Below are 26,696 nucleotides of genomic sequence, written 5' to 3' on the forward strand. Positions count from 1 at the left end.
TGAAATAGTCTTGATATGTTCGTCAAAAGAGAGATCAGGGTCCAGAGTAACGCCGAGGACCTTCACAGTTTTATTTGAGACGACTGTACAACCATCAAGATTAATTGTCAGATCCAACAGAAGATCTCTTTGTTTCTTGGGACCTAGAACTAGCATCTCCCGAGTTTAAAAGTAAAACATTTTCTGCCATCCACATCCTTATGTCTGAAACACAGGCTTCCAGGGAGGGCAATTTTGTGGCTTCACCATGTTTCATCGAAATGTACAGCTGTGTATCGTTCGCATAGCAGTGAAAGTTAACATCATGTTTACGAATGACATAACCAAGAGATAAAATATATAGTGAAAACAATAGTGGTCCTAAAATGGAACCTTGAGGAACACCGAAACTTACAGTTGATTTGTCAGAGGACAAACCATCCACAGAGACAAACTGATATCTTTACGACAGATAAGATCTAAACCAGGCCAGAACTTGTCCATGTAGACCAATTTGGGGAGTCAATCTTTCCAAAAGAATGTCATGATCGATGGTGTCAAAAGCAGCACTAAGGTCTAGGAGCACGAGGACAGATGCAGAGCCTTGGTCTGACGCCATTAAAAGGTCATTTACCACCTTCATGAGTGCAGTCTCAGTGCTATGATGGGGTCTGAAACCAGACTGAAGCATTTCGTATACATTGTTTGTCTTCCGGAAGGAAGAGAGGAATGAGAGGAATGGGAGAATCAAATGTAGGCCGATTTAGTTAAAAAAATATTTTCTTGGTCAAGTTTTGTCTTTTTAAAGAGAGGCTTTATTACTGCCACTTTTAGTGAGTTTGGTACACAGCCGGTAGATAGGAAGCCCTTTATTATGTTCCACATAGGAGGGCCAAGCACAGGAAGCAGCTCTTTCAGTAGTTTAGTTGGAATAGGGTCCAGTATGCAGCTTGAAGGTTTAGAGGCCATTACTATTTTCATGAATGTGCCAAGAGATATAGAATTAAAGAACTTGAGTGTCTCCCTTGATCCTAGGTCCTGGCAGTGTTGTGCAGACTCAGGACAACTGAACTTTGGAGAAATATTCAGATTTAAAGAGGAGTCTGTAATTTGCTTTCTAATGATCATGATTTTTTCGTCAATGAAGTTCATGTATTTATTTCTGCTGAAGTGAAAGCCATCCTCTCTTGGGGAATGTTTTTTAGTTATCTTTGCGACAGTATAATTTGTTTGGGGGGGGATTGTTCTTATTCTCCTCAATTAAGTTGGAAAAATAGGATGATCGAGCAGCATTGAAGGGTCTTCGATATTGTATGGTACTGTCTTTCCAAGCTAGTCGGAAGACTTCTGGAAGCTTGCTTCAGGGCTCGGTTATTTTCTGTATACCTGAAGCTAGTTTCTTATGACAAATGTTTTGTTTTTAGGGGTGTGACTGCATCTAGGGTATTACGCAAGGTTAAATTCAGTTCCTCAGTTAGGTGGTTAACCGATTTTTGTACTCCGATGTCCTTGGGTAGGTGGAGGGAGTCTGGAAGGGCATCTAGGAATCTTTGGGTTGTCCGAGAATTTATAGTACTGTTTTTGATTATCCTTGGTTAGGGTCTGAGCAGATTATTTGTTGCGATTGCAAACGTAATAAAATGATGGTCCGATAGTCCAGGATTATGAGGAAAAACATTAAGATCCACAATATTTATTCCACGGGACAAAACTAGTTCCAGGGTATGACTGTGGCAGTGAGTAGTTCCGGAGACATGTTRGACAAAACCACACTGAGTCGATGATGGCTCCGAAAGCCTTTTGGAGTGGGTCTGTGGACTTTTCCATGTGAATATTAAAGTTACCAAAAATGTGAATATTATCTGCCATGACTACAAGGTCCGATAGGAATTCAGGGAACGCTGTATACGGCCCAGGAGGCCTGTAAACAGTAGCTATAAAAAGTGATTGAGTAGGCTGCATAGATTTCATGACTAGAAGCTCAAAAGATGTAAACTTAGTCTTTTTTTTAATTGAAATTTGCTATAGTATATGTTAGCAACACCTCCGCCTTTGCGGGATGCGCAGGGGATATGGTCACTAGTGTAACCAGGAGGAGAGGCCTCTTCACACAGTAAATTCATTAGGCTTAAGCCATGTTTCAGTCGGGCCAATCACATCAAGATTACGATCAGTGAATAGTTAATTGACTATAACTGCCTTGGAAGTGAGGAATCTAACATTAAGTAATCCTATTTTGTGATATCACAATCTCTTTCAATAATGACAGGAATGGAGGAGGTCTTTATTCCAGTGAGATTGCTTATGCGAACACCGCCATGTTTAGTTTTGCCCAACCTAGATCGAGGCACAGACACGGTCTCAACGGGGATAGCTGAGCTGACTAAACTGACTGTGCTAGTGGCAGACTCCACTAAGCTGGCAGGCTGGCTATCTCATTGTGGAGCTAGAGGAGTTAGAGCCCTGTCTATGTTCATAGATAAGATGAGAGCACCCCTCCAGCTAGGATTGTGTTTGTAACTGATCAGCAGGCCAGGCGTTGTCCTGTTTGTGGGTGAGTCCCAGAAAGAGGGACAATTATCTACAAATTCTATCTTTTGGGAGGGGCAGAAAACAGTTTTCAACCAGCGATTGAGATGCGATCGTCTGCTGTAGAGCTCATCACTCCCCCAAACCGGGAGGGGGCAGAGACAATTACTCGATGCCGGCACATCTTTCTAGCTGATTTAAACACGGAAGCTATGTTGCACTTGGTGACCTCTGACTGTTTCATCCTAACAACGTTTATGCCGAGGTGGATAACAATATCCCTATACTCGCCAGTTTTAGCCTTAGCCAGCACCATCTTCAGATTAGCATTTACGTCTGTAGCCCTGCCCCCTGGTAAACAGTGTATGATCGCTGGATGATTATTTTTAAGTCTAATACTGCGGGTAATGACTAGGGTTTTCAATTTGTCAGAGCTAATGGTGGGAGGTTTTGGCGGCTCAACCTAGTTACGGGTGGAGGAGAGACTGGAGAAGGCTCTGACTCGTTGCTTAATGGGGAGAACCGGTTGAAAGTTTCCGTCGGCTGAATAAGTGACACCGGTTGAGCATTTAGACAGCATTTCTTTCCAGAAGCCATGAGAAAACTGTCCGGCTGCGGTGACTATGCGAGAGGATTTATACTACTAGCTGTACTTATTGGTGGCTTTTTCACTGTTTAACTTATATGGTGATTGGCATCTAAACTTTCATAGTATAACCACTACAACCGGCAACAGTTCGTCTTTCAATCACCCACATGGGTATAACCAATGAGGAGATGGCACGTGGGTACCTGCTTCTATAAACCAATGAGGAGATGGGAGAGGCAGGACTTGCAGCACAATCTGCGTCAGAAATAGGAATTACTTCTATTTTAACCTTTGGCAACGCTGACACGCGCGAGCAGTGTGGGTGCAAGATTCCTAAATTTATTTTGCAAGTCAGGGTATTACACGGAACCCAAACCGGCTGTGCGCGTGCGCCATCGTGCATAAATGTATTTGGTCCCCCCTACACCAAACGTGATCACGACACGCAGGTTAAAATATCAAAACAAACTCTGAACCAATTAAATTAATTTGGGGACAGATTCTTGATTTACTGCATTATTTACTGCATTATTTACTAAATGAAAACAATGTGATGCATGGAACATAATACATCAATCAATAAATAGTATATCAAGAAGTTAGGACAAGTGTTACCTTACATCCTTGCCTATTGTAGACTAGGACAGTAGTGTACAATATACTGTTGACAGTGCTTGACTCAAATAGATACCAGTACTCCTTTTTGTTGCCGGTACTGTTTATATTTAGGTGCAGTATCTCCACAATACTTTTGAACTAATATTCTATAAGAGGAACAGGAGTTGAAGCAGTAGAAAATTTGATGTGCTGGTACTCGGCTCTAGTGAGCTCCTGCACAAGTCAAGCACTGACGTTGAGCATTGACAGTAGCTAACCTAACCACCGCTTTCCCCCAATCACTCTCTCAGGTGAAGGACATCTCACTGGAGGCCACAGGAGCTTTGTGAAGCCAGCGGGACACAATACTTGGAGAGATGACCAACCAATCACTATTGATGAGGGGAGTGGAACCTCAACCCAGCACGTTATCGTGATAGAGGTTAGTGTAATAGTGTTGCATAAAAAATGTGTTACTTTGTAAATCAAATGTGGCCGTTTATTTCAGAACGCTCCCCTCAGCGATTCACTTGCTTACATGTATATCCTCATTTATCTGCCATAGGTGAGCTTTGTGAGACTTCACATTGTTATCCAATTCAACTAATGTAACGGTAATAACCTCCTCTCTTCTTGTCAGTCTGCAGATGCAGAGGCTGAAGATCCTGGTGTCAAGCAGGAGAGGTCTGAAGGAGCGGAGGACCCACGGCACAGCAGACACATCCAAACTGGAACGGCTGAAGCGCCCCATGTAGACAGAGAAGACCCCACCGCCCCAGCACAGCCAAGGACCCGACGCAGCATCACGGAGGTCAGTGGAATGTCGAACGCCGTCCTCAAGTCAGAGACAGACACCAAGACTTTAACTGTAACACACAGTCTCTTACACACAGGATGTGACCACAGATCAGACCCAAAGAGACTGGGCTGTCCTCCTGCTCCCGGCTCAGAGTACTTACCAGTATTTCAACAGAGCCAGAGAACGGTTAATTCCAGTGGGGATGGTAATGGTAACTCGTTAGACACTAGTGGTGATGATTCATCTTGTTCTTATGCTACAGAGATGGACCCTGGCAACATATCCTTGGGTTTAGAGACACAAACTGATCTGTTTAGAGGGGACTGGAACCAGTACAGTAGTAGTGTATACTCTGAAGGGTGCCTAGATAAGAAAGGGGAGGGTCTGGTCGTAGATGAAGTGACCATGAAAGTGGAGGGCGACGTTCCTCCCACATGGAATGCAGATAGTCACCTAGGAGACGGACACTCACAGGGCAGAGATGTCTTAAATTACAGGGGAAGCTTAGAGACAAATCTAAATGTCACGACCCACTCCCCTTTACACACGTTCAGGGATCATGACCAAGTGTCCACGTCGATGGGGCCTTCCGATTCACACGGCCGCGTCCTTTTCAACCAGGTATTGAACTCAAACGACAGGGCTAAAGCCCAGACTCAGGGAGGGGGTACCACATCAGGCAATAGCAAAGAGAAACGGTTCCTCTGCATGTTCTGTAACAAAGGCTTCAGCTGCCTCCAGAAGGTGGAGGTCCACCAGAGGATCCACACAGGGGTGAAACCCTTCAGCTGTACCCAGTGTCATATGCGCTTCGCCCAGGCTGGCACCCTGAAGAGGCACCAGAGGGTCCACACAGGGGTGAAACCCTTCAGCTGTACCCAGTGTCACATGCGCTTCGCCCAGGCTGGTGACCTGAAGAGGCACCATAGGGTCCACACAGGGGAGAAACCCTACAGCTGCCCCCAGTGTGAGAAGAGATTTACCCGCCAGCACCAGCTGAAGATGCACATGAAGGTCCACACGGGAGAGAGGCCGTTCGCCTGTACGCACTGCGGGAAGAGATTCTCAGATAGGAGCTACCTCAGGATACACCAGCAGAAAAAACATTCCACTCAATAGCTGCAGACGTTTAGATGTATTAAATATAAAGATTAATTTTCATTGTTGTCAGCAGAAAAGACCCACAGATGCATTTGGAATAATGTGAGTAGCAGATGTCAGTGTTGAATATTCCTGGGTAGAATATTGCATCCAGACATGTGATATATATTTTAGGCATATTGTGTTTGTACTGCCCAGGGATGGGCAGCTTTGATGGGGGTGGGGGCCACAAAAAAATCGGAACTCAGTCAGATCCCGCCCTAGCCTTTTGGGGGCCCTAAGCTATATTTTGCGAGTTTTAGCAAAGAGGGAAAAAAATGTTTTAGAGTTAATTTCCTGCAATTCTACACATTTTGCCATGGGGCGTAGAGAAAATTTTGCAATTTTTTTGCCATGAGGTGGATAGCAGATTGCCTTTTTTAATGTAATTTTATGCAATTCTACACATGATTAATGAGGGCCCCCAGGTCAGTAATTCAATCATGATTACTACAAGTTTGGAAATAATACGTATTTGGCCATAGGGGGAAGACAAATGCTTGCAGTTTTTAATATGATATCTGACGATCAATTGGGTCCCCCCTGTCAGTAATTCGGCCACGATTACTACAAATTTAGGGGTGGGGGGGGGGGGGGGGGGGGGGGGGTTAATCCATAGACAAAAGGGTCGCTGCCAGTTGCCCATCCCTGGTGTAGGCTATATGTGACGCGCTCTATCATAATCAGTCGGAAGTAGCAATGACTAATTTGCATATAAATTGTGTTTTTGTCGAAATGTTTGATTTTTTGCTATTTAGGGGTTTCATCTGGTTTTAACAAAACAATATCTTTGCTTTCATTATCTGTATGTGTTATTGCCAAATCCAGTGTAAATATAGTTTTTAATCTTTTAAATGTAGGATGAAACGTAGCAACGGAGCACTTTCCCATCCGTTTGGTGGATGCTAGCTTGTAACACATCAGGCTTTCGAGGCACTAGCTTATCTGCACTATCAAACCCTCCTCTATTCCGAAATCATGAAGGAATTACAAACTAGCTAGCTCGCTATATATTTTGAATCAAGCTACAATAGGCTATTCAATCGGATGATTTTCCTGTAGTGTATCATCCGCGGGAAAAAGCTACACTCTCTCGCTTTTCAAAACCCATCATACGTAGTTACACTGTCGCTACTGCCTACACCTTAGCTAGCTAGCTTTGCTTTCAACTGCATTGATGGATTTCCGGGAGAGAGAAATCGCTAGATTTTTAAATAGTAATGTTGTGCTGGGAGCTGGTTCAGACGATCAGTGGCATCAACTTATTGCCGACTACTTTTTAACCCTGCGCCACAGTGCTGTGAACTCTGCGTGTAACACATCCGGTGTCAGGATAAATAAAAAGCAAGGTCTGCTAACTTTCTTTAATTATGTTTAATTACCGCAAACAATGAATGGCAAATGCAATTTTCGTATATATACGGGTTCGCTGTATCACCGCGCAGGATGAACAGGGAACTGGCAAGAAGTACGTAAACAGCTGTTCTTATACCATAGTTTCAACGCGTCTGTTGGCCTATCACAGTAGAGGCTGGGCTTGGTTTAGACTTTGCCCCCCTTTGATGGCCCTTTGACCAAGCCCCTTGGCGCGTTCCTTTGTCCACATCTGGTTGCTGGGTAGATTAGAATCATCTTGTGTCTGTCAATTCTACACTGAAACAGTTCCTAATATGGTATTGTCCAGTATTCTAAACTCCTGGTTGGTCTAGAGAGATGCACCCCTCCCTTCTCCAGACTGTCCACAGCTTTTATGGCCTGTGTTGGTCAGTCCTTACACCTACACACACACCCCCCTCTGTATTGTTTGTGTGTGTGTAACAAAACAATATTCATTTTCACCCTATATGCTACCCGGCTATAGTGCATAAACATAAATCCTAACAGTGCAACGCCATAAACGACTCAGACAAACTCACTGAAGTCGAGGCCGAGCACCTTGAGGAGGCAACCGAGGAAGACCACCCGTTAATGGTGGATCCATCAATTACGGTGCTTCAGTCGTTCGAGGGGAAATATGTCAGTGGTGGTGGGCAAGAAATTGAAAAGGCTTGCGAGTTCAGGTGCACTTGCAAGTCCAATAAAGGGAAGCCGTGATATTTGGTTTTTACCCCCGAGAAGATGGTCAAGAGACGTGACCAGATGAATTAGCTAACTCACCAATGGTAAGTGCTTGCCATTCAAGTAGTAGTCAAGTTTATATGGGTATGTAATGTGTGCATGTTTTCTGTGTCTGTCTATCTGTTAGTGTGGCTTGGGGGCGGTGAGAGTGAAGTGGGGGATGTGTAGCACATGCAACCTAGCTATGTAGATAGTAGCTTATGGGATCTGTGTGTTGTGGGTGCTGGTATTTGTCCTAAAGACAGGTTACATAAATACATGAAATGGCCATCTATAAAGTTATAACATTTCTTTATATCGAACCTGACCCATTTACACTACTAGTAACAGTGTGTGTGTGTGTGTGTGTGTGTGTGGGATTCACGCATGCATTTCAATCTGTACAGGTTGCGTAGTTTGTGTTTTATTGAAAGTGTTTATATCACTTTAGAATAGATGACGACAATGACTGAATGTTAAAAAATTAGATATTGTTAGTTGTCTTATTTTTCAGATGAAAAACATCTAGTGCTCATTGGCAAGATCTCTGGTTCCATGAACCTCTGCAAGGAAATGGTCACCTCGAACAGGAACTAACAAAAAGGAAACATCAGAGGACATATTTCTTTGAGAAAATCTCCAGAGAAACATTCAAGTTCCGACACGCGTAAGTTTTCATTCGAGTAATACAACCTGATGTCCTCTGTTCTTATTGGGGCTGCAGCAGTATTAACAAGTTCATGAGGTATTTAAGAAAAKATGAGTAGTAGGCTATATCATGAATATAAATAAAACAGCTGAGAATACATTGTGCCTTTCAGCACATTTAAAAAATGTCAGAATTTCTACAAAAAGCTGACTGCAGTGATAAAGTTCTATAGTTCTAAGGATCGTGGTGAGGCTCCATGGAAAAAGAGGTGTGGTGGTCGTCTCGCCAGAAAACAGGTGCTGTCCTACGAGGACACTCAGTGAATTGTCCACTATGTCAACAACTTCGCCGATGTCCACGCGGTGCTGCTCCCAGGACAGATCCCTGAATTTAAGAGGTCAGACATCCTGGCGCTACCGACATTTGAGACCAAAGTCCTGTGTGTGGCACTAGTACAAAAACGTTCATGCGTGATCATGGTGAGTGTTTTCCTAAATCTCGATACTTATATTTGTACCAAACGTTCGTCAGCTCAAGCCAGGGGCAAAGACTCTAACCAAAGCTCACACGAATCGGATCCAAAGAGACTTACTCTCTGGTGACGCGCGTGTGTAGTCAGATTTTCTTTAACGTTTCTCATTTTAGTTGTTGCTTAGAGACCAGGACTTACTCTGACCATTTTTAGCTCATTCTGTTGCTTGTACACTACATTACCAAAAGTATGTGGACACCTGCTCGTCGAACATCTCATTCCAAAACCATGGGCATTAATATGGAGTTGGTCCCCCCCTGGGGGGTGTTGGAACATTGCTGTGGGGACTTGCTTCCATTCAGCCACAAGAGCATTAGTGAGGTCGGGCACTGATGTTAGACGATTAGGCCTGGCTCGCAGTCTACGTTGTAATTCATCCAAAGGTGTTTTGATGAGGTTGAGGTCAGGGCTCTGTGCAAGCCAGTCATGTTCTTCCACACCAATCTCGACAAACCATTTCTATATGGACCTCGCTTTGTGCAGGGGGGCATTGTCATGCTGAAACAGGAAAGGGCCTCCCCCAAACTGTTGCCACAAAGTTGTAAGCACAGAATCGTCTAGAATGTAATTGTATGCTGGAGCATTAAGATTTCCCTTCACTGGAACTAAGGGGCCTAGTCCGAACCATGAAACACAGCCCCAGACCATTATTCCTTCTCCACCAAACTTTACAKTTGGCACTATGCATTGGGGCAGGTAGCATTCTCCTGGCATCTGCCAAACCCAGATTCTTCCGTTGGACTGCCAGATGGTGAAGTGTGATTCATCACTCCAGAGAACGTGTTTCCACTGCTCCAGAGTCCAATGGCGCCGTGCTTTACACCACTCCAGCCGACGCTTAGTGTTGCGCATGGTGGTCTTAGGCTTGTGTGCGGCATCTCGGCCATGAAAACCCATTTCATGAAGCTCCCAACAAACAGTTCTTGTGCTGACGTTGCTTCCAGAGGCAATTTGGAACTCAGTAGTGAGTTCTGCAACTGAGGACAGACGATTTGAGCTTCTCATTCTTTGAGCTTGTGTGGCCTACCACTTCGCGGGTGAGCCGCTGTTTCTCCTAGACGTTTCCACTTCACAATAACAGCACTTACAGTTGACAGGGGCAGCTCTAGCAGGGCAGAAATTTTATGAACTGACTTGTTGGAAATGTGGCATCCTATGACGGGGCCACATTGAAAGTTACTGAGCTCTTCAGTAAGGCCATTCTACTGTCAATGTTTGTCTATGGAGATTGCATGGCTGTGTGCTCTATTTTATACACCTGTCAGAAACGGGTGTGGCTGAAATAGCCAAATTCAGTCATTTGAAGGGGTGTCCACATTAGAGGTCGTCCGATTAATCGGAATGGCTGATTAATTAGGGCCGATTTCAAGTTTCCATAACAATCGGAAATCTGTATTTTTTTACACCTTTATTTAATCTTTATTTAACTAGGCAAGTCAGTTAAGAACACATTCTTATTTTCAATGACGGCCTAGGAACGGTAGRTTAACTGCCTCGTTCAGGGGCAGAACGACAGATTTTTACCTTATCAGCTCGGGGGATTCAATCTTGCAACCTTACAGTTAACTAGTCCAATGCTCTAACACCTGATTACACTGCACTCCACGAGGAGCCTGCCTGTTACGCGAATGCAGTAGAAGCCAAGGTAAGTTGCTATTAAACTTATCTTATAAAAAACAATCAATCAATCATAATCACTAGTTAACTACACATGGTTGATGATATTACTAGTTTATCTAGCGTGTCCCGCGTTGCATATAATCGATGCGGTGCGTATCGTTGCTCCAATGTGTACCTAACCATAAACATCAATGCCTTTCTTAAAATCAATACACAGAAGTATATATTTTTAAACATGCATATTTAGCTAAAATAAATCCAAGTTAGCAGGCAATATTAACCAGGTGAAATTGTGTCACTTCTCTTGCGTTCATTGCACGCAGAGTCAGTGTATATGCAAAAGTTTGGGCCGCCTAATTTGCCAGAATTTTACGTAATTATGACATTACATTGAAGGTTGTGCAATGTAACAGGAATATTTAGACTTATGGATGCCACCCGTTAGATAAAATACGGAACGGTTCCGTATTTCACTGAAAGAATAAACGTCTTGTTTTCGAGATGATAGTTTCCGAATTCGACCATATTAATTATGGCTCGTATTTCTGTGTGTTATTATGTTATAACTAAGTCTATGATTTGATAGAGCGGTTTGACTGAGCGGTGGTAGGCAGCAGCAGGCTCGTAAGCATTCATTCAAACAGCACTTTCCTGCGTTTTGCCAGAAGCTCTTCGCTGTGCTTCAAGCCTACAACTCCCGAGATTAGGCTGGTGTAACCGATATGAAATGGCTAGCTAGTTAGTGGGGTGCGCGCTAATAGTGTTTCAAACGTCACTCGCTCTGAGACTTGGAGTAGTTATTCCCCTTGCTCTGCATGGGTAACGCTGCTTCGAGGGTGGCTGTTGTCGTTGTGTTCCTGGTTCGAGCCCAGGTAGGAGCGAGGAGAGGGATGGAAGCTWTACTGTTACACTGGCAATACTAAAGTGCCTATAAGAACATCCAATAGTCAAAGGTTAATGAAATACAAATGGTATAGAGAGAAATAGTCCCATAATTCCGATAATAACTACAACCTAAAACTTCTTAACTGGGAATATTGAAGACTCATGTTAAAAGGAACCACCAGCTTTCATATGTTCTCATGTTCTGAGCAAGGAACTTAAACGTTAGCTTTCTTACATGGCACATATTGCACTTTTACTTTCTTCTCCAACGCTTTGTTTTTGCATTATTTAAACCAAATTTAACATGTTTCATTATTTATTTGAGGCTAAATTGATTTTATTGATGTATTATATTAAGTTAAAATAAGTGTTCATTCAGTATTGTTGTAATTGTCATTATTACAAATAAAATAAAAAAATCGGCCTTTTTTGGTCCTCCAATAATCGGTATCGGCGTTGAAAAATCATAATCGGTCGACCTCTAGTCCACATACTTTTGTATATATAGTTTATGTGTACAATTGTGTGCACGTGTATCCATATAGAAAATGATGTAGACAGACACTATCTGTATAGTTGGAGCAAGATGTAATTTGTGTGTGTGAGCGTAAGTGAAAAAGAAGAACATGGGCACTCGTCAATGGATTTCATGTATTGTTTTGTATTAGGTAAATAGTTGTTATTCATTATTTGAATAAATGTCTTAGAAGTAATTGCAAACGTTGACTGCGTTTTTCTCAAAAACATGATTTGGAGATACTCTGCATGTAATGGCATGTAACTTTCTTGTCATTTGGAGTAGAGCAATCATGATGGTCTCAGTCGAAAGCTAACATTCTCCTTTTTCCAGCACTGTGTTTTGGGGTCAATGTGACTGATTATGATAAAGCGAGTCACATATCATGTTCACAAATGCCTACTTCATTATTTCCATTCCACTACTTAATTATTTTCCCAAAACACTTTTAATGAGAAAATGAATGCTGTTCATCAAGTTCATGCCGATTTTTTAAAAATAAATAAATATWAAAATAATAAAATGTATGTGATTTTCATATGGTGTATTCAACACTTGTTTATGTTTAATAAAACAATTGGACTTTTCATTCTAAGACTTTCATTGAGACTCTCTTTAGTATACATCACATCTGATCTCACCCTATTCTACATACACCCAAGAGCACTTTATAACTAATATACACTTACTAAATATACCCACACACTAACAAACACCTACTGTACATGTCAAAATAGTTTAGTCAGGTTTGTCTGATGATGACTTATCATTAAAAACATTTTTTTTTACCCACAACATCATATTTATGTCCACCATGATGGGTTTAACAACCATGAAGTTGTTCTGTAACTACAGTATATGACTCAAACGTGGTGGGGATGGGTAAAGACTCCATGTCAAATGTGTGTTTATTATCTTTGTGTACATACTTGAGGAAGTGTATGTCTAATCTGTATCACCTGGCTCTTACAGGAGGAGGGTCCAGAGGTGCTGCTGGTGAAGGAGGAGGGGTGTGAGGAGGGWYTGGGGAAGCCTGAGGGGAACATGKTCATGGAGGACAACCAGACTACACCTCCTCCTGAACCCACAGAGGAACCAACTAAGCAGCACAGGACCAAACACAGTCTCACTGAGGTGAGCATGTTTCAATGCAAAAAAAAGAAAGTGTCACCTTTTTGGGCCCTCACCAGTTTGCATCCCTGTATAGAGGCAGGTGGAGACCTGATCCTAGATCAGCACTCTTACTCTCAGACTGTGGATACTGGCCCAAAATTGATTAATTTTGTTTTAAGTGTGGGACCATGCCTTTGACTTATCAAATCATTAAAGAGTGTCAAGTAATCAAATCGACTAACATGTTTGCATAGTACTCATGGCAATCCCTCATTGCCCATTCAGATGCTCTATAGCAGGGTGCTCATATCATATTTCTTGATCCAACATCCTCTCACTCTGTATCTCTTACAGTCAGTAGACATGGAGGATGGGAAGCCTGATCTGCTGATAGTCAAAGAGGAGACAATAGAAGACATATCAGAGAGCACTGACCTGCTGAGTGGACTAAAGATGGGGGAGCAAGGTAAGAGATTAATACATATTGCCTACATACAGTAATATATCTTCAATGGGAATAGTGATGCACCTGGCTATGATTTTTTTCTCCATAAAACTCCATATGTAGAGTTCACTGCCATGTTTATGAAGTCTATTTTGTAACCTCTTCCCGCAGGTGGTTGGCTAGAGGCTAACAGAGGAGTCTGGGTGTCCATCTTGGATTCCCAGACCGGTGCAGCCAAGATCCCAGGGGATGACATCACTGAGAAGGCCAGGACCAGATGCAACATAGTGGAGGTCAGCGGATGGGACAGCATCTCTGGGCTGGGGAACAACACTGTTAACCACAATCAGAAACAGACAGTGGAACACAAAACAACATCTGAACTTAGTCTCCATGACAACAGACTGGCTGAGACCAGGGCGAGGCGTAGATTTGGTCTGCGAGCACGGGGAGGTGTCTGTATTCAGCTGGAGAGAACAGACACAGAGTTGGTTAGCGATGCTCCCTCCTGCTCCTATAGTTGTGATTCAGAGAGACTGATGGCACCTCCGGTTAACCCCATAACAGGTGCTGCTTTCAACCTGCCTTCTATAGGATCTATCAACTGGAACATGGACCCTGTGACAACACAGACACTCCCTGGCCTTCGTCCTCCTCACACTCTCCTGATGTTAAACCAGACCACAGACAATGCCAGTGCCTCAACACTAAATGGCTACACAAGCCCATTGACAAATGACATGGGTAGTAACGCTATCAGCAGATCCAGTGGCAAAGAGAAGCGCTTCCTGTGTTCGTTCTGTGGGAAAGCCTTCAGTTTCCCCAAACAGGTGGAGATCCACCAGAGGATGCACACGGGGGAGAAACCGTTCAGCTGCCATCTGTGCCGGGCTAGTTTCTCCCACTCGTCCAGCCTGAAGAGGCACCAGATGGTCCACACAGGGGTGAAACCCTTCAGCTGTACCCAGTGTAATATGCGCTTCGCCCAGGCTGGTGACCTGAAGAGGCACCAGAGGGTCCACACAGGGGAGAAACCCTTCAGCTGCCCCCAGTGTGAGAAGAGGTTCACCCGTCAGAACCAGCTGAAGATGCACTTGAAGGTCCACACGGGAGAAAGGCCGTTTGCCAATACRCACTGCAGGAAGAGGTTCTCAGAGAGGAGCTACCTCAGGATACACCCGCAGAAAAACCATTCCACTCTATAACATTGAAAGTAACCATTCCGCTGGATAGCTTCTGATGTGTTGATCAAACCCTGCAATAAAGACGAAGATGAATTTTCATTGTTGTCAGCAGAAAAGACCCACAGATGCAGATTTCAGTGTTGAATATTCTTTGGGAGAATATTTCATCCAGACATTGTGTGATATATATAAGGCATATATAAGCCTAAAAAGCCTACATATTGTTGTATTGTGTAGGCTATATGATGTTCACAAATACCTATTTCATTACTTCCATTAAACTACCCCCCAATACACTTTTAATGAGAACGTGAATGCGGTTTATCAAGTTAATGCAGAGTTTTAGTTGAGATGTGTGGTTTTCATATGGTGTATTTAAAACTGGTTTATGTTAAATAAACACTGACTTTTCAGTGACTTTTATTGAGACTCCCTGAAGAGACTGAGTGTACAAAACATTAGGAACATCTGCTCTTTCCATGACAGACTAACCAGGTGAAAGCTATGATCCCTTGTTGATGTCACCTGTTAAATCCACTTCAATCAGTATAGATGAAGGGGAGGAGACTGGGTAAAGATTGATTTTTAAGGCTGGAAACAATTAAGACATGGATTGTGTATGTGCGCCATTCAGAGGGTGAATGTGCAAGATAAAATATTTAAGTGTGTTTGTACAGGGTATGGTAGTAGATGGAGATGGAGAAATTAAGGTTTCTGAAGCATTGAGCATTTCCAGCCAATTGTGTCCAAAATAGGTTCATTACTTGAGGCTTTGATCAACACRGTGTACACTAGTGGTACCTGCTGATCAAAAGCATTTAGAACAGCCAAATTATTATAGATGACGTCGCATAGGGTAGCCTTTTTGTCTTCTACAGAAGCCAATTTCAAACCAATCAGGTAGCTAATCGACAAAACAAAGTTTCGGCCRTCATTGAACACGTGCTTCTGATAAAATTATACAAGCATCGGCAAACTGCTTCGAAGTAAACTGCTTAGCGATTTCGACGCATGCCTCGGAGCTCTGGTTTCAAATGTAGCATCACGAGTAGTAGGCACCATCCAGCCAACCTGACAACTGTGGGAAGCATTGGAGTCAACATTGGTCAGCATCCCTGTGGAACACTTCTGATGCCTTGTAGAGTCCATGCCCTGACGAATTGAGGCTGTTCTGAGGGCAAAAGGGGGTGCAACTCAATATTCTGAAGGTGTTCCTAATATTTTCTACACTCAGTGTACATCACATCTTTCACCCTATTCTGCATACACACAACAGTGCATTATAACCAATATACACTTACTAAATATACCCACACTAACAAACACCTACTCTATGTGAAGGGAGTCAGTACGCTGCTAACAGCTTAGCTTCCACTGTTTGACTGCCCCATACTGGGCTTGAACCAGTGATCCTCTGCAACACTCATGACCGCCTTCCTTGACAGCGTGCAAAACTACTTCGCCCTACAACAGGTACCTCTTGAATGGCTCCATCGGCAACATTTCAAGCTAGCTATGGAGTGAGTTTACGGTATGTTCTTAACTCGGTTACATGTACACTTCAAAATAGTTTAGTCAGGCTTGTCTGATGATGACTTTTGACTTATCATAGCTGACTCATATTTACCCACAACATCATATTTATGTCCACCATGATGGGTTTAACATCAATGAAGTCATTCTGTAACTACAGTATAGGACTCAAACATAATGGGGATGGGTAAACACTCCATGTTAGAAGTGTGTTTATTATCTGTGTGTACATACTTGAGGAAGTGTATGTCTAATCTGTATCACCTGGCTCTTACAGGAGGAGGGTCCAGAGGTGCTGCTGGTAAAGGAGGAGGGTCTGGGGAACCCTGAGGGGACCATGGTCATGGAGGACAACCCGACTACACCTCGTCTGAACCCACAGAGTAACCAACTGAGCAGCACACAGACCACACACAGTGTCACTGAGGTTTAGCCCACTGTCAACTACTGTCTGAATGGTATTAGGTCAGAGCCAATACAGTATAGGCAGGTGGGGATCCTAGATCAGCGCTCTTACTCTGAGAATGTGGATACGGGCCAAGATCTTGATTCATTTGGTTTTAAGTGTGGGATAATGCCTTTGAATTATCAAACCATTAAATAGTATAAAGTAATCAAATCATCCCTCATTACCCAATCAGAAGATGCTCCATAGCTGGGTGCTCATATCAGATTTCTTGATCCAACATCCTCTCACTCTGTATCTCTTACAGTCAGTAGACATCGAGTGTGCAAAGCTGTCATCAAGGCAAAGGTTGGATACTTTGAAGAATCTCAAATCTAAAATATATTTTGATTTGTTGAACACTTTTTGGTTACTACATGATTCTCCCAAATGTGTTATATCATAGTTTGTCTTCACTATTATTCTACAATGTAGAAAAATAGTAAAAATAAAGAAAAACCCTTGAATGAGTAGGTGTGTCCAAACTTTTGACTGGTACTGTGTAGTATGATGAAGCAGAGTAGATGATATGGTGATGGTTGGTGTGATGCTGTCTATAAAAATGCTTCACTGATGAGAAGTGACAACCCTGTCCTGTTGTTTGATGCTGGTGTTTTATGAGGAAATTATAGTGCCTTCATGTTTACTTGACATGAAGTAGTGAAGATGTGTGTAATTTAATGTTGAACCTTTTCCAAAGTATTCTTACATTCATTTTATCAATTTAAGGGTACCAGATTTACAAAAGATAGTGTTACCATAGTGAGAAAATGTATACTTCTAGTTACATATCGTTTTGTGAAATAAAAGTACTGTACTTCAAGTCCCTTCTGTTAGAGTATGACCATTTTGTTGAAATTAAATACAAAATCAAATCTGTGCTGACTTATTGAAAAAATCTATATAAATCTGAGGGACTGTTTCCCTTATCTCAGGCGAACCAAAACATTATACTTCATTCATGAATCAACACACATATGGATACTTTTTATAATAAACTCCAATGGCTCCATATTGTTAGGTACTTGAGTCAGTGTTAGAGATGGGCTTGACTGTGGTTAACATTTTATAATGTCATGTTTCTGTGTGTACAGCGAAGAGTTTCTTATATAAACCTTCATGCTTTTCTGTTCAATATGTGTTAACAGTCTGCAGTCCATGAGGACCTGCTGATATCCGGTGTTGCTGGCGGGAGAGACTGGACCTCTGAAGTGGCTGGTCACAAACCCTGGCCCCGGATCAGAACCCTGAATCAGGAGCCGTCGCTCTTCCTTTCCAAGTCGGAACCAGGACCGAACCAAGAGCGACAGAAACTCCACACAGAACACAACCAGTAGACAGGTGGACTGAACAACCTCAGTCCTGGTGGACATCAGAGAGACAGATGCTCCAGTCAGGGATCCAGTCTGCAGCCCAGACCCTTCTCTTTACAGTCTCAGTGCAGGGATGGAGCAGGGCCTGGGGCTGATAGGAACAGGAGAGTCTATGTCTATGATACAAACACCACAGTATCCATGATGAACAGAACCTGGGCTTCAGCCTTCAGAGTGTGGTGGGAGACCACCTGGTGGTAGTTTTTCAGGAAGTCTGTCTTCTCCTTCAGGGTCTTGTCTAATGCCTGGTGACTAGGTTCATAGAAGGCCTGGACCTGGGTCTAGCCTTCCTCAGTTACCCCACCAATACCCCAGTTACCCCACCAATACAGATAGGTCAGGATGGGTGTTCACCACGAGAGGTGCCTAGCCTATAAYACAGCACACAATCCCAACAACACCTAAACAATGGCTAAAGGTCAAGGAGGGAGGTCAAATACTAACCACCTGAGGGTGGTGGCTCCTGCTTCTACCTCCTCGCGTGTCATTGGATCACAACGTGGGAGACCGAGCATTAGGACGGAGACCAGCACTTCGCTAGGGCAAACTATTTGAAGGAGCACCAGACCAGACCGTTCACCCCAAGGAGAGGCCCTTCTCGTGCAAACTATGTTACAAGAGCTTCTCCTTCCTGACTAACCTTACCAGACATAATAGTGTCCACAATGGGGAGAAATGATAGCAGTGTGGCTTGAGATGTACACAGGGGATGTCTAGGAATTATTCATTAGCTGACATATAGTTATCATGTGAAGTTTCTTAGGGTAATAAGGTAATTAACCACATACCCCTCATTAAAACCCTTTGTTACCTTGTAATTTGAAATAGACTAAACCTAGGCTCAAACAAGGACAGTTTAATATTTACCTTACTGAGGTAATGTAGATGGAATAGTAATTATATTATTTTCTACTCTATTCTTGCTACCACTGTTATTTCTAAACAAGTCTGCTCTCAGCTTGAAAGATAGCAATCATAGGACATTTTGTGTAATGTACAATGAACAAAAATATAAACGCAACATGTAAAGTGTTGGTCTCGTGTTTCACGAGCTGAAAAAGATCCCAGAAATGTTTCTCTACCATAAACGTTGTTTTAGAGGGAGTCGTGTGGGCGAGCTGTTTGCTGATGTCAACGTTGAAAACAGAGTGCCCCATGGTGGGGTTATGGTATGGGCAGGCATAAGCTACGGACAATGAACACAATTGCATTTTATCGTGATWTGAATGCACAGAGATACCGCACGAGATCCTGAGGTCCTTTGTCATGCCATTCATCTGCCGCCATCCTCAAGTTTCAGCATGATAATTCACGGCTCCATGCTGCAAGGATCTGTACACAATTCCTGTAAGTTAAAAATGTCCCAGTTCTTCCATGGCCTGCATACTCACCAGACATGGTCACCCATTGAGCATGTTTGGAATGCTCTGGATCGACATGTACGACAGCGTGTTCCAGTTCCCACCAATATCCAGCAACTTCACACAGCCWTTGAAGAGTGGGACAACCTTCCACAGGCCCCAATACACAGCCTGATCAACTCTATGCAAAGGAGATGTTGCTTTGCAAATGGTAGTTACACCAGATATTGACTGGTTTTCTGATCCACTCCCTTACTTTTTCTTTTGACCTACAGATGCATATCTGTATTCCTAGTCATGTGAAATCCATAGATCAGGGACTAATTAATTAATTTCAATTGACTGATTTCCTTATATGAACTGTAACTTAAAATCTTCGAAATTGTTTATGTTGCGTTTATATTTTTGTTCAGTATAAAAACCAGTACCGCGTTTCAAAGAACGGTGCGCGTACCTTTTCATTTAACCACAACCTTTGAGCTATGACGCCAACCAATAAGATAATTTCCTTTCAAGTGTAAAAGGAAGTGAACAGTGACCAAGAACAATTTACATGTAAACGTTTTTATTGTTGTTATTTAGACGTTTATTAGCATGCTGGAACATAAAATATCACAAACCTGCCACAGGCAGTGTGTAATTCGCTTTGGAGACAGGACTTAGTTGAAATGTTATCTAGATAACGCTAGCTTGCTAGTTGCTGACGTTAACGAACAATGGCTAACGTTAACTGTTTGGTTTTTCACACTCAAATAGCCTCCATCATGGAGGTGCTAGCGAATGCAGCCGTGGCAGAGATCTGTAAACTCGTAGACGACGAATATGCAGTGTTTAGTTTGGAAATAACTCAAAGCCAGAAAGAAAACAGGACATTGCGGAGGAAACTACAGCTACTGGAACTGAAGGTATCACGGGAGCGCGTCCATGCCAGTCGTGTCAAGATCGTTGACCGATACAGAGGAATGGCAAGAGGTACATTTTGCAGAAGGCCGAGGCTGTGCTGCCTGTCGCCCCGTTCCCCCCTGCACACATGTTCAGATGTGTTACCCAGAATTGGGTCTTAGTTAACCTATTCAAATAGACGGTAAATGTTATTTAAGCAATACGGCCCGAGGAGGTGTGGTATATCACGTCCAAGGGCTGTTGCACGACGCGACCTGGACACAGCCCGTAGCCGTGGTAAATTGGCCATATATATCAAACCCCCGAGGAGCCTTATTGCTGTTATAAACTGGTTACCAACGTAATTAGAGCAGTGAAATTAAATGTTTTATATAAGAAAAAAAAAAAATCAAATAGAAAAGATACAATTGCAAAGTTGCACCCGGATGTATTTTGAGAAACACAGGAAATGTGGAATGTAATGGTCCAATGGAAATGTGAGCGCAAGGTAAGAGGAAGTGTCGTAGCCGAGGCAGCGGATTGGATTAAACAGTGCGTCGTCGAGATTGTAGTTCGAGGGAGCAAGCTGGGATCAGTACCATCAACTGAGAACCTGGGGATCCGGCTGTAAACTGGGTATACGGTTCTTGAGAGCTTGGTCAGTTCTTGGATAGTAAGCAAGATTACTTAGCTATCTTGCGTAAAGACACAATATAATATTCTAACCAGATGTTTGTTTATTGTATTTCCGATTATTTACTCAATGAAAAAAATTGATACATAATACATCAATCAATAAATAGTATATCAAGAAGTTATGAGAAATGTTACCTTACATCCTTGCCAATTCTAGACAGTGTCAATAGTGTACAATATACTGTTGAACATTCACGGTAGCTAATCTAACCACTAGAGCCCGACCGATATTGGTATCAGCAGGTAATTGAAACTATAACCGATATGGAAATAGGTAATCTGATGCTTAACTGAACAATTTGTCAAAATGTAAGAAATCAACATTTGAAGTAGTTATTGGACAGCAATTTATGAAAATTCAGTGTGGGAAAATGACACTTTAATTTTCCACTGTAACAGTATATCGGTAGATATATCTGCATCGTTAAGTTTTGTCCCCCCAATACCGGAATCGGTATTGGACCAAAAAAAAACATATAAAAACATATAAGCACCTCTTTTCCACGATAAATCTCTCAGGTGAAGGACATCTCACTGGAGGCCACAGGAGCTTTGTGAAGCCAGCGGGACACAATACATGGAGAGATGACCAACCAATCACTATTGATGAGGGGAGTGGAACCTCAACCCAGCATGTTATCTTGATAGAGGTTAGTGTAATAGAGTTGCATAAAACGTGTTACTTTGTAAATCAAATGTGGCCAGTTTATTTCAGAAAGGCTACCCTCAGCTAGGGATGGGCATGGTTATTTGAATATCCAAACTGTTGTTAGTATTCCATTACTAGGGAGAGTATTCATTTTTCTAAAATTAAATAATGATCTATGTGACACTGCTACATAGCCTACAAGGGTAGACTATTACATAAATTTAAAATAAAACAGTTTGACAGTTTTCATTAAAAAAAAAGAAGGCACCGGTAGCCTACATACGTTTCACACTGGTGTAGCTTATTGTCGGTCAATCAAGAGGAACCATGTGTAGCAAGTGAAGTGGGAGCTTTCTAATCAATGCAAAATGGAATTAAAGTTACAGAATGAAGTTGGCTACAATGATCAACCAACAGGTAGGCTGTTTCATATGAACGGAGATGTAGACAAGGGAGGGAAGCCCAGCAAAATAGCCTCAGTTAGCCTTGCTACTTTAGCTAGCTAGCTGGCTAACTTAGGTGTCTACTGTGCAGTCAAGACATGCACTACAGGATGGCATGACAGATCAACTATGGCAGCAACAAGTTCGTCTAACTAGAGCGAGTTGGTTTGGCTACATTCTCTTTCTCCCTCCGTGCTACACACACTTGCTCCTCTCTAAACCCTCCCCCACCCTTAGTGTAGAGCACCTTCTCTTAAATACATAAAAATATCATGATATTATTCAAATAGTGAAATCATTTCAAATGCCCATCGCTACCCTCAGCTATTCACTTGCTTACATGTTGTTGTAAATTAATATCACCTGGGAGCATGAGCAGCAGTGTGCTGCGTTTTCCTTTCTGTTTTCCATGAGTTTGCCTTCAACTCCAGGACCTGCATATGTTCTTTTTTATTTATTTTATTTAACCTTTATTTAACTAGACAAGTCAGTTAAGAACAAATTCTTATTTACAATGATGGCCTAGGAACAGTGGGTTAATTGCCTTGTTCAGGGGAAGAACGACAGATTTTTACCTTGTCAGCTCGGGGATTCGATCTAGCAACCTTTCGGTTACTGGCTCAACGCTCTCACCACTAGGCTACCAGCCGTTCTTCAGCTTTTGTACATCCACATTTACCTGCCATAGCCTCCAGAGACCTAGAAAAAAAAGTTTTGACATAAAAATTGATAGTAAATATGAACAGAGAACATTTATTAACAAGCTCTTGTTTAGATCTTATTTCATGTGAAAATTATTCCACTGCTCTGAAAACTCAAACTATTCCTGAGATATTTACCTATTAGAAGAAATGTGAATCTCAAACTCACAAAAATATAATTACACACAAGAGAAAATGATGTAGGTGACACCGCTACTTCCCTATGATATTGTTATCCAATTCAACTCATGTACCACCTCTCTTCTCATCAGTCTGCAGATGCAGAGGCTGCAGGTCCTGGAGGATCGTCTCTGGTCAAGCAGGAGAAGACTGAAAGAACAGCCCCTTTAGTCACAGAGAACCCCACCACCGCCCCAGCGCTGCCCAGGACCCAATGCAGCATCGGGTCAGTGGAATACCGAACGTCGTCAGAGATGGACCCTGAGACTTCAACTGAAACCCACAGGCTCTTGCACACAGGATATGACCACAGATCATATCCAGAGAGACTGGGCTGTCCTCCAGCTCCCGGCTCAGAATACTTACCTGTATTTCACCAGAGCCAGAGAATGGTTTATTGCCGTGGAGACGGTGATGATAATACGCTAGACACTGGCGGTGATGACCTGTCTTGTTCTTACGCGACAGAGATGGACGCGGGCAACATATCCTTGGGCTTAGAGACACAGACTGATCTGTCTAGAGGGGACTGGAACCAGTACAGTAGTAGTGTATACTCTGAAGGGTGCCAAGACAAGAAAGTGGAGGTTATAGTGGTAGATGAGGTGACTGTGAAAGTGGAGGGCGACTCTCTTCCCACATGGAATGCAGATAATCACCTAGGAGACAGACACTCACAGGGCAGAGATTTCTTAGATTACAGGGAAAGCTTAGAGACCAATCCAAATGTTGCGACCCACTCTCCTTTACATTCGCTCAGGGATCGCGACCCAGTGTCCACATCGGTGGGGCCTTCCGATTCAGAAGTCCTTTTCGATCAGGTATTGAGCTCAAACGAGAAGGCTAGAGCCCAGGCTCAGGAAGGGGGAGCCACATCAGGCAATAGTAAAGAGAAACGGTTCCTCTGCATGTTCTGTAACAAAGGCTTCAGCTGCCTCCAGAAGGTGGAGATCCACCAGAGGGTCCACACAGGGGTGAAACCCTACAGCTGTACCCAGTGTCACATGCGCTTCGCCCAGACTCGTGACCTGAAGAGGCACCAGAGGGTCCACACAGGGGAGAAACCTTACAGCTGCCCCCAGTGTGAGAAGAGGTTCTCCCGCCAGGACAATCTAAAGATACACCTGAAGGTCCACACGGGAGAGAGGCAGTTCGCCTGTACGCAATGTGGGAAGAAGTTCACAGAAAGGAGCTATCTCAGGATACACCAGCAGAAAAACCATCCCACTCTATTAACATAGAATGTAACCATTCCACTTAATAACTTCTGAAGTTTAGATCAAAACCTGCATTAAAGGGTAGGTAGCATAAAAGTTAAACCGAATGTAACATATGGAATTGCATTAGTATACGCATCAAAAGTCTAAATGCAAAGTTACCTCACTTTTCTATTTTTCAAGTTATTACATAAAACCCATCAGAATGCCGAAGTCATGCCGGAAGATGTTTTTGCGCGGTGTGACGTAACATGGAGGCCCCAGGCAAGCCAGCCAGCCTATTCCCCATAATGTAAACTCAAACAGAAATAACTAAACCAATTCAATCAAAATCAATTACATTTGAAACCAGTAGTCATCACCCAATTTACAAGCAAATACTTTGAATTTGTTACAAATCAGCTTGCAAGGTTGCTAGCCAACTAGCCTGCTAACGTCGGTAGGGTAAAGTACTTAGGTAAAAATACTTTAAAGTACTACTTAGGTAGTTTTTGGGGTATCTTTACTTTACATTTTTTACAACTTTTACTTCACTATATTCCTAAAGAAAATAATGTACTTTTTACTTCAAACGTCTTCACTGACACCCAAAAGTACTCGTTACATTTTGAAGGCTTAGCAGGACAGGAAAATCGTTAAATTCACACACTTATCAAGAGAACATCCTTGGTCATTCCTACTGCCTCTGATCTGGTGTACTCACTAAACACGAATGCTTTGTTTGTGAATTATGTCTTATAGAGAGTGCCCCTGGCTATCTGCACATTTTTCTTGTTTTTAAAATTTACGGTCTGGTTTGCTTAATATAAGGAATTTGAAATTATTTATACTTTTACTTTGATACTTAAGTATATTTTAGCAATTACATTTACTTTTGATACTTAAGTATATTTAAAACCAAATACTTTTACTTTTACTCAGTATTATTTTACTGACTTTCACTTTAATGTAGACCAAAGTTTTGTAAAAACTTAACGCCATCTAACCAGTTATCAAATAATGTTACCAGTATCTGCAGCAGTGGAGGCTCCTCTGAGGAGGAAGGGGAGGACCATCCTCCTCAGTGAAATTTCATAAAAATAAAAAGTGAAATATTAAGTTATTTTTTTCAGATAAAACTATACTAAATATATTCTAATGTCATCAAATAATTGATTCAAACACTGTTTTGCAATGAAGGTCTATAGTAACTTCAACAGCACTTTCTGGGGAAGAACCATGGTGTAGCCGGAGGACAGCTAGCTAGCTTCCGTTTTCCTCTGGCTAGATTGACTTCAATACCCCCCTTCCATAGACCTACATGATAATTATGACCACTTCCGGAGGATGACCTCCAACCATTCAAAGATTTTGCAGTATGAACTGACATCTTATCCATCCAATCATAGGATTATGATCAGAGAATGAACCTAGTGTGTTGTATTGGTGTTGTGCTGCAGAGCATTCTGGGGGGGTTCTGTGTGTCGAGAAGCTTGGTGACATTATTGGATAGAGATTGAGAGTAAAAAGTGATAGCAAGGCCAATTGAAATAACTTCCATTAACTGGACAAAAATACAGTTCTAAAACCAAGAAAACTATTTAAAATCTATCTCCTTCTCCTGTAATTTGATGAATTTTAATTGAATAATATCAAACTAACTTCAGAAGCAAGTAGCAGTAGCTAGCTACCAGCGCAAGCATGCAGTTTTCGCCAGCAGAATGGCTGACGCTACCGAAAATGTTGTGGACTTTTTGTTGAAGAACCACTTTCATTCTCTGGGGTACACAGAAAAGGTGCAAATTAAAACAAAGGGTTGACCTCTTCCCGAGAACAGTTTCATGAAGAAGGATGAAAAGGTGAGGGCGTTCACTACCAACTGGTATCAAAAGTGTAGCTGGTTAACAGGGAGCCTTCCATCAAGCCACCTGTATTGCTGGCCTTGCCTGCTTTTTGGAAAGTCAGAGCCTTGTGAGAAAGGGGGTACAGTGACCTGAAGAACAGCAATCAAATGCATTTATAAAGCCCTTTTTACATCAGCTGATGTCACAAAGAGCTATACAGAAACCCAGCCTAAAACTCCAAACAGCAAGCAATGCAGATGTAGAAGCAAGGGGGCTAGGAAAAACTCCCTAGAAAGGCAGGAACCTAGGAAGAAACCTAGAGAGGAACCAGGCTCTGAGGGATGGCCAGTCCTCTTCTGGCTGTGCCGGGTGGAAATTATAACAGAACATGGCCAAGATGTTGAAACGTTCAAAGATGACCAGCAGGGTCAAATAATAATCACAGTGGTTGTAGAGGGTGCAACAGGTCAGCGCTAGAGGTCGACCGATTAATCGGAATGGCCGATTAATTAGGGCCGATTTCAAGTTTTCATAACAATCGGAAATCGGTAATTTTGGAAGCAGATTTWWAAAAATATATATATATWTTTTTTACACCTTTATTTAACTAGGCATGTCAGTTGAGAACAAATTCTTATTTACAATGATGGCCTAGGAACAGTGGGTTAATTGCCTTGTTCAGGGGAAGAACGACAGATTTTTACCTTGTCAGCTCGGG

The 26,696-nt window shown here is 42.5% G+C and overlaps 2 protein-coding genes across 2 annotated transcripts in view; both read left to right on the plus strand.

Annotated features, from left to right (window-relative positions):
• LOC111958320 (zinc finger protein 91-like) overlaps window positions 1-15,098 on the plus strand; it is a 39,949-nt gene extending 24,851 nt beyond the window's left edge. The window contains exons 8-12 of the mRNA XM_024134866.2: window positions 4,006-4,136; window positions 4,335-5,611; window positions 12,872-13,067; window positions 13,401-13,512; window positions 13,663-15,098. Coding sequence (XP_023990634.2) covers window positions 4,006-4,136; window positions 4,335-5,611; window positions 12,872-13,067; window positions 13,401-13,512; window positions 13,663-14,696 — 2,750 coding nt within the window. The 3' untranslated portion in view covers window positions 14,697-15,098. The remainder of the gene's footprint in view (window positions 1-4,005; window positions 4,137-4,334; window positions 5,612-12,871; window positions 13,068-13,400; window positions 13,513-13,662) is intronic.
• A 4,804-nt stretch (window positions 15,099-19,902) lies between these two features.
• Window positions 19,903-26,656, plus strand: LOC139023659 (uncharacterized). The gene is made up of 3 exons (XM_070437217.1): window positions 19,903-20,359; window positions 21,485-21,615; window positions 23,031-26,656. The coding sequence occupies exons 1-3, from the start codon at window positions 20,104-20,106 to the stop codon at window positions 24,177-24,179; spliced, it is 1,536 nt and encodes a 511-aa protein (XP_070293318.1). The 5' UTR covers window positions 19,903-20,103; the 3' UTR covers window positions 24,180-26,656.
• The last annotated feature ends 40 nt before the right edge of the window (window positions 26,657-26,696 follow it).

This window comes from Salvelinus sp. IW2-2015, linkage group LG34 (assembly GCF_002910315.2).
Source record: "Salvelinus sp. IW2-2015 linkage group LG34, ASM291031v2, whole genome shotgun sequence".
Classification (NCBI taxonomy): domain Eukaryota; kingdom Metazoa; phylum Chordata; class Actinopteri; order Salmoniformes; family Salmonidae; genus Salvelinus; species Salvelinus sp. IW2-2015.